This window comes from Gouania willdenowi, chromosome 13, assembly GCF_900634775.1.
Source record: "Gouania willdenowi chromosome 13, fGouWil2.1, whole genome shotgun sequence".
NCBI classification, from domain to species: domain Eukaryota; kingdom Metazoa; phylum Chordata; class Actinopteri; order Blenniiformes; family Gobiesocidae; genus Gouania; species Gouania willdenowi.
Genome location: NC_041056.1, coordinates 8,950,458 through 8,965,499, shown reverse-complemented (window position 1 = coordinate 8,965,499; position 15,042 = coordinate 8,950,458). Strand labels below are relative to the sequence as shown.

Here is a 15,042-nt window from a genome sequence, read left to right as displayed (position 1 = left end):
CGGACCCTGTGCAGTCAACAGAACTAATCTGGTGATTTTTTATTTTATTATTTTTTCAATAAACACAAAAATAATACTATTATTAGTGTCAAAATATACAACATTTATAATTTTAAAAATGAACTGATGGATGTGAAGCTAAACCCCGACCAGATAATGAAGAAACATACTGATGTTTGATGAAGCCTTTAATTATGTTCAGCCTTTGACCTTTTCGTTTGAACACAATTCCCTTATATTTGGCATCCTCAAAACACCCTAAGAGATAAAGGACACATAAAATACAAAAAAAAAAAAAATGGAATAAAAGTACAAAATAATCATTAATATTGCTTATTATTCCAAATCCACTCTTAACATACACAAGGTGGCGACACAGAAACCTTTGAGAGAGAACTCATTTTAAAAGCTAAATTCTCTTTAGCACTAGCTTAACAGACACATTCACAAACACATCCAAACACATTGTGAAAATAAATACCTTGTACTCACTCCAGCCAGGTGCTTAAAAGTATAAAAACGGGTTACTAACGTTAGAAAACACCATTAATTTTGCTCGTTGCTTCGCTTCCATCAAACTTCCGACTAAAGTGCGTCACAAACTAAACCGGAAGTATTTCAAAATAAAAGCATGGCGCTATAAAGTTAGCAGTAATATGAATAAAACTTACAGGAAGTGGTTGTTTACAGTAATTCACAAGTCATTTACAGAACAGATGGTAGATGATGGATATGGATGTACATACTATAGTGATAAAGCAATTTTTTTCATTATAAATTCTTCAACCACAGATAAACAAGTTAATAAATGAATTAAATAACGTACTCGCATTTGGAACAGCCTATCATGTTCTGTGTTCTTTTGGAGTTAAAATCCAACACTTTGTCCGCAGTTTGTTATGGACAATCCCCACACAGATCTGTATGCTAGTTAAGAGACGCGGTGCGTCTGCGCAGCACTGTGAGGACAATTAGGAAAACTGTTGGAGCTGCAACTGCTGCAAGAGCAGTGGAGATCTGTGGAAGATAATGCAACAGTTTTATCAAACTAGCACCATAGTAACTTATTATTAATAACTGTTAGAGACAATAAAGATTGCACACATAGAAAATGTTTGTAATAAAACCCAACCTTCACTTACCCTAATAGCAGCACTGTAATCCTTTTGGAATGACTTAAAATACACATTAAATAGAGCAAGGCTGCATGGGAAAAATGAATCCGCAATCTCCGAGTCTCTGCATCTGTCAAAATAAAATGTCATCAAAAATGTCAATTACTTATTATCTCTGCCAAGGCGGTAATTATATTTCCACTGGTGTTTATTTATGACAGTGGCTGTCCGTACGGTTGCCATATCAATCTACCAACATTCTATCCATACGCAGCGTCCCTATTTGACCAGTTTAGGTCACGTGATACGTCAGTCATTGGCCAGTTTAACCTAACCCTAACCATAACAAATGTTGTGATATTGGATTATAACCTAACCCTAACCCTAAACCTAAGACGTTGTCCATACGGCAACCGTACAAATAGACACTTTATTTGTTTATTTGTTCGTCTGTTAGCAGGATTATTTCAAAAGTACAAAATGTTACCCAAAGATAGACCTTACGCAAAAGAATATTCCATTAAATTTTGGAGAAGATCTAGATAATGATTCTGGATGAGTTTTTAAAAAAAAAAATCTCTTATCTCACATCATTGGCGAAATTTAAAAATGCATATCTTGTTTCATAATTGACCAATCTTTATGAAATTTGTTTTGTCTGTTATGTCCAAGTTTCATCCGCATAGCACATCAGATAGCATATCATCTCGATTTTTCAAAAAGATGGGGATACCCATACAGTACATTTGGACCTACTGTATCGTCATTACAAATGTCTTTTTTTTAGTTTTTCACTTGTGGAACAAATTGCCTAGGGACCAGAAAGACATGTCAATTTTACACATATTTAAAAACGCTTTAAAAAATAATATATATATATATATATAATATATATATATATATATATATATATATATATATATATATATATATATATAATAATATATATACTGTATATTATTTTTACCAATTTTAATATAGTATATATCATGTATTTTTTAATATATTTGTTGGTGTAATGAATGTAATCTTTCTATATTTTTTTAACTGTCTTCATTTTTGTACATGTACTAGAATCTTTATGGACCAAGATTAGCAACCACTACAGTGGAAGCTAATGGGGCTCTAATGAACAAATGAACAAACTAATGGGGACAGAAATGTCATCCAAGTCTTTAAAGTGTGAATGATCATAACATCATGATCAGGATCACGGATCCACAGAACTGCCAATATCTGGCAAAGAGGATTTTTGTCACTTTGTGGAGGTTTGCGCTCTGAGTGCCCTTGTTTTCACCTTTTATAGAGAACAGTTGGAAGCACGTTGCTGTCTGCTAGGTATAGCTCAGAAAGGCCAAGATCACTCAGTAAAGACAAAGGAAGTCTCTGTCCTTCTTCAGTGAGAAGACCAAGATTGTACCATCCCTGTAAACAGCCCAAAAGTTTATATCCACACTCACACAAATAGGAAACGAATGAATATCCATGCTGTATTATAGTATCAATCTAACCTGTGGATCTCCTCTTAGTGCAGCCAGTTTGTACATCTGTGCTGCAGAAAACAAGTCTTTAGGCCTGTCACCATGTCCTTCATAGAACAGGTCTCCCATCCTGATGAAGGCTTGAGGAAAACAAAACAAAAACTTGAAAATAAGGTAAATTATGGTTGGAGATATTCAGGAAAGTTGGAAGAAGACTCAAACATTAAACTTACCATAAGTGTCTGGATTTTGACTCTGTATTGTTTGGTTGTAATATTTCCACATGCACTGCGATACATAAACAGGGTCCAGAAAACCTCCCTGTGAACACCCAGAGAGTACACAATCATACATGGAGTTTGCGGGGTCTAAAGGGTCTCGTGGTCAAAAGTTTTCAGTACAGTTTTCACAAATGTATTTGAAAAAATACAATTCTTAATATAATGAATGGATGAGTTGATATTGTAAAGTGCTTTGGGACTTCTTCAGTGTAGGCATAAAAGTGCTATGTTGTAATTCAAGTCCATTTACCATTCTTCGTCACAATGTAAATGATGAAGCGACACTACGCCCAGCAGTATAGCACTTCAGCAAAAATGAAGCAGAAAGCAGCTGCTTGAGAATTTTTAATGACAGCCTCACAGAGCTAAAAAAGTAAGAAGAAATTAGGGGGAGCTGCTTTCTTCTTGTAAATAGGACGTTACATTTTATTATTGTTTTTTTTTTTTTTTACAGCGGTTTTACTGTGTTTTGGACTAAATGCTGGGATTAATTGGATTTTTTATTGTCTCTAAGATTTTGAGACCACTTGATGGAATATATGGATTGAGTAAGATATCGCATCGCTTTAAATGTGAGGAGTGCTCGCTTGCTTATGTCGCCATTTATTTGTTTGTAAGTTTGACAAAATAAGATTAAAAGCTTTCAAACGGTATATGATACATGTGATATGCTGCTGTATTTGAGAAGCATTTAATCCCTTAAAGCTGATATCCGGAGTTTCTGAGAAACGTCTCGATGTCCCACCCTGAACAGCCTCACATCCTCCCCCTGCCTTTTAGTTTAGATTTTTGGTCCGAGCCCGACCCTTGGGCCTCATTTTCCCAAAATCATATGTACCTGTTTGCTGTTGTGATGTTTGCCTTGTTTCTGTGCACAGTTCCGCTTTGACTTTGATTGACAGTCTCAAAAACATGAAGTCAAAGCCTATTGGCTGGGCGCCCTCGGCGATCGTTTCCATTTGGGGTTTACAGGACGAAGGAAGGACTTATATACATTAATGTACATGAATGACCACCGGGAGTAGACCATAGTAAAAGACTAGTTAGCATTTCAAAAGAATCATACATAAACAAAGATATCTCAGAAACTCCGGATGTCAGCTTTAAGAGCATGAATGAGTCAGAAAATGCATTTTGATCCGTGTTGACGAAAAATCTTTAGTCAACATTATCAATTATATTTCTCATCATTTTTGCATTATGTTACACACATTGTGGTTGGCACGAATCTCGAGACGGTCTATTTAATTCAATTTTTACTTTTGCCTCTCCCCCCCGGCAAGAATCTCAAACTCCGCATATGAACACAATGTTGAACCATGGTTTTAAAAGTTGACAATAAATTAAACCAAAGCTAAAAACATTTTTACTCACAGGATTTTGTTCGCAAAGATATGCCACGTTAAACTGTGCTGCTGCGAACCCCGATTCAGCAGCCATCATGTAATATAGCAGTGAACTCAACCTGCAAAGAAAACCACGTCGCTTGATGAGTTTGACTATCATGATCAGGGCTGGTTTAGCTGGAAATATGACATTACATGTCATTTTTCAGGTAGGAATCCAAGGCTTTTCGTAAGACGCTGCCCAAGTATCCGTTGTGCTCAGCAGCCCACTTTACCGACCTGTGGGTATAAAAAGTGTAAAAACTCTTGATCGTACACATCAGGATCAATGACTTGGATACAGTTTAATCAGCTCACAGGACTGCATCTGAAGGACGTCTTGTGACCAGATTTGGGATCCCAGTGGTCCAGATGTCAGCAAGGATAACTGTCCCCCGGATGTGGCCCCTCTCTGCAGACTTCAGGAAATAACTGTAGGCCACATACTGCCAGAGGAAGGGCATACTGTTAATGAGTGAGTCTTACACCAGCTGAGGTAATAAAGGAATAGATTTGGTTTCAACCTCGTTGGCAGGCTTTCCTGGATAGCGACCCTGTGAGTACATCACTCCCAGATTCATGGCGGCCTCCGGACAGCCGAGGAGATCCGCCTCCTCCCAAAGCTGCACCGCCTGCTTATAGTCCTGCTCGTAATGCTCATAGTACCAAGCCAGGGCATTGATAGCAGGGACAAACCCCTGCAGGACACAGACTCATTAGAAACACTGCAGAATCTTCCTTGAATCGGATCAAATCGGCACTTTGGGTTTCACAATGTGTGAACTTTGGATTTATAAAGTAGCAAACCTGTTCCTTAGCCTTCTTCAGAAATGTCACAGCTTTAGGAATATCCTTATCAACTCCATGGCCCTAAAGGAAAAATGGAGTAAGTCCATAAGTGAAATGGATGAAAACTAAATCTCAGGTACTGATGATGTAATGCTGACCTGTAGCAGAACAATCCCATAGTCATACATAGACACTGGGTCCTGCAAATGAACAGCTCCCCTTTGGTAATGTCTAACAGCCTCCTGGATGTTTCGAGACACTCCTTGCTGACCCCAGAATAGCATACGTGCTATAGAATTCTGAAAGACAAATGTTACATTTATTTTTATTTAAATGAGAAGTTACTTATTACAGTATTTAGCATGTGTGAAAGATAAATGAATTGTAGCTGTAGCCAATAAGGCAGATGATGCTAGCCATGCAAGCTAGGCAAAAAAATTACGAAAGTGTAACCAAATGGAATTTTGTGATCTTTGTATCGTTGGGGGTGATTATGTTTTTCTTTGTGTTTGTTTTTGGTTTGAAAGCATTGGCATTCATTTTAATCTTTTAATTCTCTACAAATCTTCTCCATGCCAGAAGACTTAAATGATTCATTGAGGAACATAAAATAAATGACATAAGTACTGTTTTGGATGTGAAAGATGATCATCTTCAGCCATTAAAGTCACTTAACACATACGGTCCACAAAAAGACATTCAATCATTGGGGTAACATAATGTATGGAAATAATTGAGCACAATCATCAGTATTTCTAAGTGTTAAATGAGAACACAACCAAGCACCTCTGCCTCTGCTGCCCCTCTGCGAGCCTGGAGTTTGAGCCACTGAAAGATGTGGTGGTCTTCGTTGGTCTGATGATTTAAAACCTCGTCATTGTTTAAGTAAATAGCCTCCACAAATGTCTAAAGGACAAAAAAAAAAAAGAGAAAACACATTAAAATTCCATACTCTCATTATCAATTTTCATCTGCCTGATCTCAGTTACATTTCAGTCTTATCACTGACATAGAAAATAATTACCATAGGCTCTGGTTATAATATTTAATATTGTTTTAAAGCTGCTGAAGACAGGGTTAGGGTCAATTACATTTTCAGTTACCATTACCCATGTTGAATTAACATTAAATTACAATTACAGTGACCAGCATTTTTTTTTCCCAAATACAATTAAATTTGAATTTTTTTTTTTTTATCCTCAATCAAGTCAATTACAATCATGTTCTTAATTACTGAGTGCGATAAACAATTAATCACAATTAACTTAGCTTTGTGTTAGCAATCTTTTATTATAACAGTCCTAATCAGCAAGTAAAATACACTAAAAACAATGTCTATCATCTAATTTCTTTCCTATCTCTGGGTTACCTTGTTAGGCTTCCTAATCAAAGAAAATATAGGTTTTAATAATTTTGGAGTGGGCGTCTGAGCCTTTTTTTGTGTCAGTATACCCCTCGATTTATAACTATATATATATATATATATATATATATATATATATATATATATATATATATATATATATATACTGTACCCACCCGCCCCACACACACACACACACACACTTTTCCCACTACAGGGGGAGCTGTCTGATTGATATCTGATTGGCTATCGCAACTGACTGTGTCCTTTCACTGACAGTGGATGGGAGTCTGCTCCATAAATACAATATAATGTGGTGTAATTGTTTTACATTTCTGCTATTGAACGCACCCTCGAGCTGTTGTTAGGATCAGCCAATAGAGTGTGTATATGTCTATAGCCTGCTCTGTTGATTCATGTGACGTCACTCACATTGCTGCTAAATTCAGGTGGAGCCGGGCAGGAAACTTGAGAAAACGCCGTCTGAAATCATCAAAATGCCCATGTTTTGTGGCGTTTACGGCTGCTCCAGTCGTTCTAACCGAGAAAAGGAAAATATATTTTATAGAGTACCGACGATTGTCGTTCACAAAGGTGAGAAATGTAAAAAGCTCACAGAAACAACGCCGTGAAAAAAGGATTTTAAATCAGGAGCAGAGTCTGCTGATGCCCATGACCGTAGCAACCACTTCGTCAGAGGCATGTTAGCGTGCTAACTTTGTTATTGTGGCATCAGGAATCCGTGTACCCTTCGTTCTTTGGCTCTTCCGTTTTAAAACCAAATTAAAAAAAACAAATAAACAGTGTGGTTGTTTTGTTTTTCTGATTTAAATCCAAAAACAGAAATACAGAAAAACCAGATAAGCAGCGTTTTTCTGTTTATTTATTTATTTTATTTATTTAAAACTTGTTCTGTTTGTGAGATATTTATGGCGAAATTAAAGCAAGAACTGAAGTCCACTGCACCTCGTTTCCCAGGTCCTGGACCAGGTCTCCTCACACAATAGGACTGTTTGAAAAAAAAAAAAAAAATAATAATAATAATAATGGTTTCTGTTGTAGCGCTTTGTCTCTCCCTGAAAAAAGGGTTATCATTATTATTATTATTATTAGTAGTAGTAGTAGTAGTAGTAGTAGTAGTAGTAGTAGTAGTAGTATTATTATTATTATTATTATTATTATTATTATTATTATTATTATTATTATTATTATTATTATTATTATTATTATTATTTCACGCCTTTGATTTATTATTTTTGGTTTATCTGATTTGTGTATATATACAGTATATTGTTTCCAGCAAATTTATAGGGAAAAATTTAAATAACCTGCTGTGAAGTTTGATTTAGACGGTCCAAAGTCGTTTGATGGGCAATGTTTGCATAGTAGCCATAGGCAAGATCTGTATCAACAGGGAGCCCGAGCAATCCCTGGTGGTGCAGGTGCCCAAGATGCAGCAGTGCCAGCCGATCGTCCCTCTGAGCAGCGAGCAGGGCCAGGAGCCACACCTACAAACAACAACATTTTAGCTACAGGCTGATCTGTCACACTCAGTGGCCCTCATTTATTGACCTTTCGTACATTCAGATCTGAGCGTACAACGTGCATTTGACAAAATTCACGCAAGCTAAACCTCAATGTGTGGATTCGTGCTGCATTGCTGCAGCCCAGCAAAATCTGACTGAGACTGAAAAAAAAGCATTAAACAAACCTCAGCTGTCATTTAAACAAAGAAAGTGTCTATTCGTACAGGTACGTACGTAGCATCTTAGAGTTAGGATTACGTTTATGTTTAGTCTTAGTCACGTGATCTAAACTGGCCAATGAGGGGCGCTACGTACGGATAGAATGTCGGTATATTGACACGGTAACCGTACGGATAGCCACTGCATTAAACACACTGTATAAGCAAACATACTTTCAGAACAGATGAAAACGGATAATTAAAAGAAAATCTATATTTTTTTTCAAGGCCCAGTTTTAACTGATACCACTTTTTTGGCTTTCCTTCACCAGAATACTTGATAAACCAACCGATAAGCCCAGTTGCTACAGGGCAGGAGTGCATAGGTTCAGCCTGACTCATATACTTTTTTTGACCAAAATGTAAAGAAGTTTCTCGATCAAAAAGCAGGAATAAACGCATTTAGGCTGTGGGTGAGTGACATTTCATTTAAACCATCATTAGGGTTTGGTTAAGTTAGTTACAGTGAATTTAATTTAAACCTCTGCCACAGAGCGTTTGAATGAGCTCCTTTAATTCCAGTTTTCACACGACCGAAAAGCCAATTTTCAGCTCGGAAACCTTTATTTCTTTATTTCCAAACTGCGAATATTTGAGGGCGTAACATGTTAATGACAGTCAAATTCAACACCCAATCATTGGTGCACTGGGATTGGTCAGATACGAGTGATTCATAAGTCCCACGTTGGTCCTGTCGTACGACCAAATGTGCACTCAGATTTGCACCCATTTTCACGCAAGGTTGATAAATGAGGGCCAGTGAAACCAACCTTATTGGGCTGTTTGTGGACTCCCAGGCCTGTGCTAAGAAGTATGGATGACATGTGAAGAGCCTGGATATTATCCAGGCAGCCAGCTTGGAGCAGCAGAGGTAAAATTCTGCTGACCACTGCAGAGCTGCGGGCGTGGCTCAGCTTATCAAGCGATAAGGAATAAAGTGCTTCACCCACAGCTGGCAGGCTGACTGCTGTTCCTCCTACAACAATGTGCAGGCACACATTTCAGTCATTCATTTCAAGGTGTTGAGCAGCAAACTTGAATTGCTAAACCAGGTAAAGTCTCTCTTACTGCTTTTGAAGGACAATAACTGTGCCAGTTTGGCAGCAGCTCTTCTGTGTGGTGCAGTTGCCTCCCACACCTCACACTGCTCCCCTGATTTTGTTCCCGCCTTCACCTTCCACTCATGGAAAACATCATGACATGTTTCTATAGGGAAAAGGACAAACAATCAATACTAGATCCTGCACCCAAAAAATGCCAAAAAGTACTTTAAACTGAGCATAATTCAAGAGATTCAATAGAACAGTACCAGACTGGGTCTTCTGTGTGACTGATTGAGAGTAGCCACCAATCTTTACAATCATCTCAAGACGAAATTCATGGCACGTCTGTTGCCATCCCGTCAGGTTTACATTTTTAACAACATCAGGGAGAAAAATGTCTGACTGCAAAGAACAAAACTTATTTAATTCAATGCATTTCTCGCATCTTTATGCTTTCATTTCTTTCAACAGTGGCATGAATTACCTATATCTTTTCTAACTAGAAGAAAAACAACTAACCTTTTAAGATTCCAGTGCTATAAGGGGTATAGTGGATCTATATCTATATTTCTTAAAATATGATTCTATATTACTGTGACAGAGAAGTGTTGTTAGAAGGGGGAATACCGTGATGTGTGACGGTATTCTGTTGCGGTAAAGTACGATCGGTCCAAAATAACCCTCCACACCTCGTACAAACTTCCCTCCACCAATCACAAAGTATCCCTCAGTGTCATCCAGCATGACTGCATGCAAAAACCTGTAAGACATACATTGCATTTTATTCTCTCCGGTTATTGTTGTGAAATCTTTGTATTATGTTAAAGCTGTAGGAGACGATAAATACATTTTTTTAAACTGTTAGTGCCATTTTTTTTTCAGCACATCATTTGCTTTTAGGTGTTTTCATTACATTTTGAAGTATTATATTTTGACAGTTTTGTCTTTTACTATCACTGGAAATTTCATTGCACACACAAAATTGAATGTAAAAACTAAGCACAAGTGAGAGAGAACAAAATCAAGCCACGCCCATACTACGTCTAAAGTGTGATTTTGGAAGATGGTAGATAATGACTTTAAAAAAAAAGCAGTTGGATTTAAAGAGCATTTTTGAGCCAATAAGAGAAGCTAAGCTTGAGGTAAAGGTTGTTTCTGTGGAAATCGCGGAGAGCTGCAGCACAGCAGCATAGCAGCATAGCAGTAGCCTCTAGCAACGATGCTAATGCAGGAGCAACAGACAGAACACAGGAGGAGAACTATCCAGAGGACATGAGAAGGACTCAGGGACAGACAGAAGAGAAGGAGACAATGGTGAAAGTTCTGATGTGGACACTGAGTCAGAGGCTCAGTTCAAAGTCAAGATGAGCTGCTACTCTTGGCTTATGAAAGACAAGGCAGGCCTCGGCTGTGAAATATGTAAAAAAAAGCTGCGAGGATACAAAGTTCTGCATGGTTGTTTTTTGGCTGTTATGACAAATGAAAGGTAAGCATCCATTTTATTTTCATTTTCTGCTGTGCTGCTGATTTATTAGAGGAGTTATAATGTAAAAGTTTGTAAATATTTTGGATTTGTGGGTTTTTGTGTTCTGGAAGTCTAGTGACCTTTGTGATGAGTGGCTAAATTAGCAGTGATTTTGCACTGTTCTTGTTGCTGAAACATGGCAGATTTGACAGCTGTCTCTCAGAGTGAGAGATGATGTGCGCTGTAACGGGCGAATGTCCGTGCTTCTTGAATGCTGATTCATTATTATTTTATCAAACATTTAGGTAAATTTGTTGTTTGTGTTCACGTGATATTATTGGCCCATTTAGTTGGCAAAAGGCGCTTTAAAAAAATTATTCCGTGACATATTTGTCTCTCTTACTCCCGGAACAACACCCGACGTTTGTTCCGGGACCTGATGATTTACACTTTAAGCACCGGTGCCATGCATCAAAAAGTTGTTCTCTGACACTATTGATGCCAGTGTGGCCCCTAAAACATTGACAGAGTGTTTTCATGGATTAATAGTTGTGCTAAAACTATGGTGGATGTTGATATTGTGGTCACAGAAACACTTGAATATGGCCAAAATGTAATGTCTTGTAGAGTGACGTTTTATAACGGGAAACACCATAAACAAACCACATTCTGAAAGAAGTTTTCCGCCTCGGATTCCCAATCCGCAATGTAGTGCGTCAACAAACCAACTGTGATGAATTTCAACCTTTGGCATTTGTTTTAGAGTAAATTATCAAGTTTTCTTGGAGAAATACCTTTGATTTATTGATCTAAAGCCTACATGTGTTCACCGGTGTTATAAAAAAAAAAATGTTAGTTATCGTCTCCAGCAGCTTTAAATATGAACTTACGAATGTTCTGTAGATTGAACAGCTTTTTGCTTGTTGTTAATGCACAGCATAGAGAGGCTGACCTGAGAAGACGTAAAGAACAATAACTAGTTTAGTGATTTCATCACATACTGAAACCAATAACTTTTCACAACACTATGTTCCTCACTGTTCTTCCCTGCAGCATCAAAATGAGCTGGCACCAGTCATTAATGGACTCTAAATGGGGATAAAAATGCCGTGGATGCCTTGGACTCCATTGTCATCTGGATGTGTAGTTGGCCTATACAGATGAGACATTATCACAAAGTGAGCCAACATGAGAACCGTTAAATGTGCTGAGAAGCATAAGGGCATACCTGATTTTGTAAGAAGCACTGTTGGTGTGACATACTCATTATGGGGGTCGATGTGATAAAACAAGCCGCACATATCTTGCCGACAGTGTCTGGTCACGAATATCCAGATGGAAACACTACACCTGACAAACACAGAGGAAACACTTGATGCACACAGATAAGACACCAGTGTTTGCTTTTACTGTGCTTCTATTACCATGAAATACAATATCTTTTAATCCGCAAAGACTCCAGGATTTGGTCATGTAAGGGTCCAACGTCTTTGTGATGCCAAAGCTTTCCCCAGTTGAAGCAAAATTGAAGATAAGAACTGCACCGTTCTGAAGGACATGTTTCAGTTAGAAAATGAAAAGTCGTTAACTACTGTAAAGTATATTTATAGCATCTAAAAATCAGCGCATAAAACTAAGGGTTTCCCAAGCAATATTGATAATGTTTAAGTTAAACTGGTTGTTTTTTTTTTGCATTTTAGAAGTTTTATTGGATTTATTGGGGTTGTTTTTCAGGTTCTTCTAATTTATAGATTTAAAAAAAATGTGTTTAATTAAATTGTATTATATAATAAACACTCAAGGCTACAATATTGGTATCATATCAGAAGTGAAAAAGTTGTATCAGGACACCCAGACATAAAACCACAATCGGGGTGGATTCACAAACATCTGAAATAAAGGGTGGTAATCCGGTTGCTTCCCTCATCCTTTAGTGATGCAGTTTCCTCACCTGCAGTGTGGAATTCACTAAGATTGCAGCAATCATTAGTGCCCGAGCAGAACTGGTGCAGACCGCCCCTATTTAAATGGGAGTTTTGCTTGTTTACTGTGGAGACTTCATTTGAGGAAGTTAAATTTGAGGAAGATGGACTTGTCTGTCTGCTGCACAAACATTTAGTGATGTAGAAAACTAAATAAACAAATATTTTTTTTTTTTTTTTTTTTTTCAAAACAACTTAAAAACTTAATGATATTTAATGTTGGTGCTCCTTCAGGACCTGTAACTTTGCTTTGATCAGTCCATCAAAAATAGGCAGATTTGGACAGAAACTGTCCCATTGATTAACCATTGATCTGAGGTAATGCAGCAAGTCTGTCAATCAGTGTGCATTATTTAAAGATGATCTACTGACCATCATCCAGCAGGTCTGAGCAGCGCTGTGTCACGCACACTCTCAAATGTGACATTGCGCCATCAGTGATCACTATTGCGTAAATTGCGCATCTGATCTGCTGATTCTGGCCTGACATCAACATGACACAAGACTTTGACGGTCAAAACATGGAAAGAAAGACAGACTGGAGCAGTGCGTTTGAAGCTACATCAATCCATGGTCAAATCCATATATCCATCTCTGCGCACAGCAACCATCTGCACTGCAGCCGCCGGGGCCACACTTCCAGCTTTCTTTCTCTCTTTCTCTCTCACAAGCAAACACACACACACACACAAACACACACAGTGGAAATTTATTCGGGCGCCGAAAAAAGAAGATCCGGCCCAATAGAACGGCCCTAACCTGTCCAACCACAATGAAGCCCAAACCCGTTTCACAAACCATAACTGTGTTCATCTTCGTGCGCGCATTCAGAATGATCAGTTGTGGAGTTATTAACATGACGAGCAGCTTCATGTGTTGGTACATGCTAAGTCCGGTTGAAGCGACACTGTTTATATTGGACGTGCATACAGACACTATCGGGGGCAGCTCAGTGGCGGCAAGGGGTCCTTTCAAGTTTCAAGGTTTATTCATGATTAAAAAAAGAATTGAAACAACCCGTGGATGCCTGGAAGTGCCTTTTGGGGAGCAAAATTACAACATTGGAGGCCCCTACGCTCAACAGCGCTGGCAAAAACCGTGCTAAAACAATCACCTCAAACATTTCCAGATTTCATGAATCAATTGGTGTCCCCTGCATTCATTTATTGAATTTCCTCCTCCCATATTTTTGCTCCCTCTTGGAGATATGCCTCCTATGCATATTCATTAGAGGAAAATGTGCTAAATGGAATGAGGGTGCATTCTGATGCACTGAAGAAGCGCAGGTCTTGATTCCCTGGAGTTTTGTACTCCAGTGTGTGGAGTAATGTTTGCACACGTTTTAATACCACTAAACATATTGTGAATCCGCCCCTCAGTGCTACACTGGAGCACGTAAGGAATGGATTTTTTTTTTTTTACATTTCAGTTGCATACCGTACTTACCTTGTTCCATGGGACACTGGCCCTGTGCAGACTGTTGACTAATTCCTAACATTTGTGCACTCCAGTCAGAACATGACTGGTGCTGTTTGACGGGTCGACTGAAGAAAGGCTTGGGCTGCAATGTTGCTACATCCTGAGCCATAACGGGCGCCTCACTGTCACTAAAGTAGCTGTATTTCACTGTGGCTCGGAGGATGCAAATCAGCACCCAGTGAGAGTCTGATACAGTCGCATCAGCTTTATACACCAACCAGTCGGGCAGCATCAGCTTAATGAGGCGTATTTTAGGGTGACCTGGGAGGCAGTACCACTGGCCCAACAGAAGCTTGGAGGTTTCACCAGTTTCAAAAGTTAGAATACAGTCCAGCTGTACAATGGAAGGCTCATTGCAGGAGTAATGGATCTTCATTAGATGATCTGGTACAGTCTCAGTAGGAGGATTCAGGAGCATCACGTTGTCAAGAGCCCAAACAATCTGAAAGAGAAAAGTCCACACTGTGAAAACTGGAGGGGCAAGAGCTTTGAAGATGGTGAGATGAATCTGATCTTACCTGCATGCTGAGGAAAAACTGACACATGTATTTGCACAAAAAATGAGCATCCATGATCTGCAAAGCGTTTTCATCAATATTCCTGTCACACAGCTGCAGTTGCACAAGGAGCTCTCAGATCCGGATGTTATCCTGCTTTACTTGAGATGTTGGATCTTAAGTAAATATTTGACAGTCTCTCCACCTCAAAAACTGGATACACAAAGAAGTTTGGGTGGAGCTGTCAGAGATCCCTTGTAAGCAGGTAAGGGATCCACTTGTCATTTGGTAGATGAAATGATAGATATAATTTCTTACATTATGAAATCATGTATCTTGTGAATTATTTATATATTACTTCAGAAGATCCCACACAAACATTTAATCAATATGTATAAGGTGGAATACAGGTTGTATT

At 38.4% G+C, this 15,042-nt stretch overlaps 1 protein-coding gene across 1 annotated transcript; it reads right to left on the bottom strand.

Annotated features, from left to right (window-relative positions):
• Positions 1-214: 214 nt before the first annotated feature.
• LOC114474871 (protein sel-1 homolog 3) lies at positions 215-14,835 on the bottom strand. The gene is given in 26 exon segments (XM_028465446.1): positions 215-1,017; positions 1,143-1,245; positions 2,413-2,540; positions 2,627-2,736; positions 2,830-2,917; positions 4,252-4,342; positions 4,419-4,502; positions 4,581-4,708; positions 4,787-4,960; positions 5,070-5,132; positions 5,210-5,350; positions 5,838-5,957; positions 7,743-7,922; positions 8,929-9,134; positions 9,227-9,364; positions 9,468-9,603; positions 9,829-9,961; positions 11,557-11,618; positions 11,705-11,750; positions 11,752-11,818; positions 11,895-12,016; positions 12,091-12,139; positions 12,142-12,204; positions 12,715-12,722; positions 14,091-14,569; positions 14,646-14,835. Coding segments are annotated over 26 exon segments (3,063 nt in total). The 5' UTR covers positions 14,700-14,835; the 3' UTR covers positions 215-927.
• Between the last annotated feature and the right edge of the window lie 207 nt (positions 14,836-15,042).